The sequence below is a fragment of the Pygoscelis adeliae genome, unplaced genomic scaffold (genome assembly GCF_000699105.1).
Source record: "Pygoscelis adeliae isolate BGI_AS28 unplaced genomic scaffold, ASM69910v1 Scaffold373, whole genome shotgun sequence".
Taxonomy (NCBI): domain Eukaryota; kingdom Metazoa; phylum Chordata; class Aves; order Sphenisciformes; family Spheniscidae; genus Pygoscelis; species Pygoscelis adeliae.
This window is the reverse complement of record NW_008824370.1, coordinates 124,782-125,832: the sequence shown is the minus strand read 5'-3', so window position 1 is coordinate 125,832 and position 1,051 is coordinate 124,782. Positions and strand designations below refer to the sequence as shown.

Here is a 1,051-nt window from a genome sequence, read left to right as displayed (position 1 = left end):
GAAGGTACTTCCTTTTTATGAGCTCCTGTAATTGTACCTTGCATTGCGCTCACATACTTTACGAGACAAGACCACACTCATTGCCATAGTGGGTCAGAGGAAAGGTCTCTCCTCCCAAGCCCAGCCAGTGTCACACCAGACGGTAACATGTTCAGAACCAAATGACACTGCGGAGGACGGTCACCATGTAATCACCTCAAAGGCTGCTCCCAAATCCAATGGTCACCACCCCCTGACTAATGACTTATACGCTGTATCACAAACAGCTTTTATTTTCCTCAGGGACTATCATCCCGTCAAAGCCACGATGCTCTCATTTATTTCAAACCTCTTGGACTCTGCGGGACTGGGAAGGGGAATTTGTGCTCCTCCAGCCTCAAACCCTGCCCCAGTCGCTGCTGCTGATACATCCCACAGAGCGAGCTGCTCCAGGGCCCAGACAGGGAATTACCTTCCTCATCTCTTGCAGCAGCTGCACTTGGAAGTGGTTCTTAAGGCTAGCCATCTCCTCCTGCAGATCCTGTATCTGGGGGTCTGGCTTCTTGTTCTCCTCCTGAACAGCTTGCAGCTCTCTCTTCAGGTCTTCCACCTCCTGGCTCAGCTGCTTGATCTGCAGCTCATACCCCTCCGCGCGGTCAGCCATGCACGCCCTCCCGGCCAACGCCTCCCTGGTCTCCTCCAGCTTCAGCTCTGCGTCCTGCCGTGAAGTCCTCTCGCCCTGCAGCAGCTTCTGTAGCTCTCGCAGCATAACAGCGTGGTCACTCTGTTCCTGGGCTCGGTCGTGCTGCTGCGTGATCAGACGGGCTTTGGTCTCGGCTAGCTGTTCCTGGACAGACTTCAGCTCTGTCTCCAACTTCTCGGTCTCGTCCTCTGCTTTCTTAATGGCGTCATCCAGGTCCTGCTTCATCTTCTTCTTGTCTGCTTGGTAGGAAGCTTCCATGCGGGACTTCTCCTGCGTGACTGTTGACAGAGCACTGGTCAAGGTGGCCAACTGGGTCTTCAGCTGGAGCACTCTTTTATCAGCCTCACTAGCAGCAGATGACACATCCCC

At 54.2% G+C, this 1,051-nt stretch overlaps 1 protein-coding gene across 1 annotated transcript in view; it reads right to left on the bottom strand.

Annotated features, from left to right (window-relative positions):
- Positions 1 to 1,051, bottom strand: part of GCC1 (GRIP and coiled-coil domain containing 1) — a 4,148-nt gene that overhangs the window by 2,662 nt on the left and 435 nt on the right. The window contains exon 2 of the mRNA XM_009320089.1: positions 452 to 1,044. Coding sequence (XP_009318364.1) covers positions 452 to 1,044 — 593 coding nt within the window. The remainder of the gene's footprint in view (positions 1 to 451; positions 1,045 to 1,051) is intronic.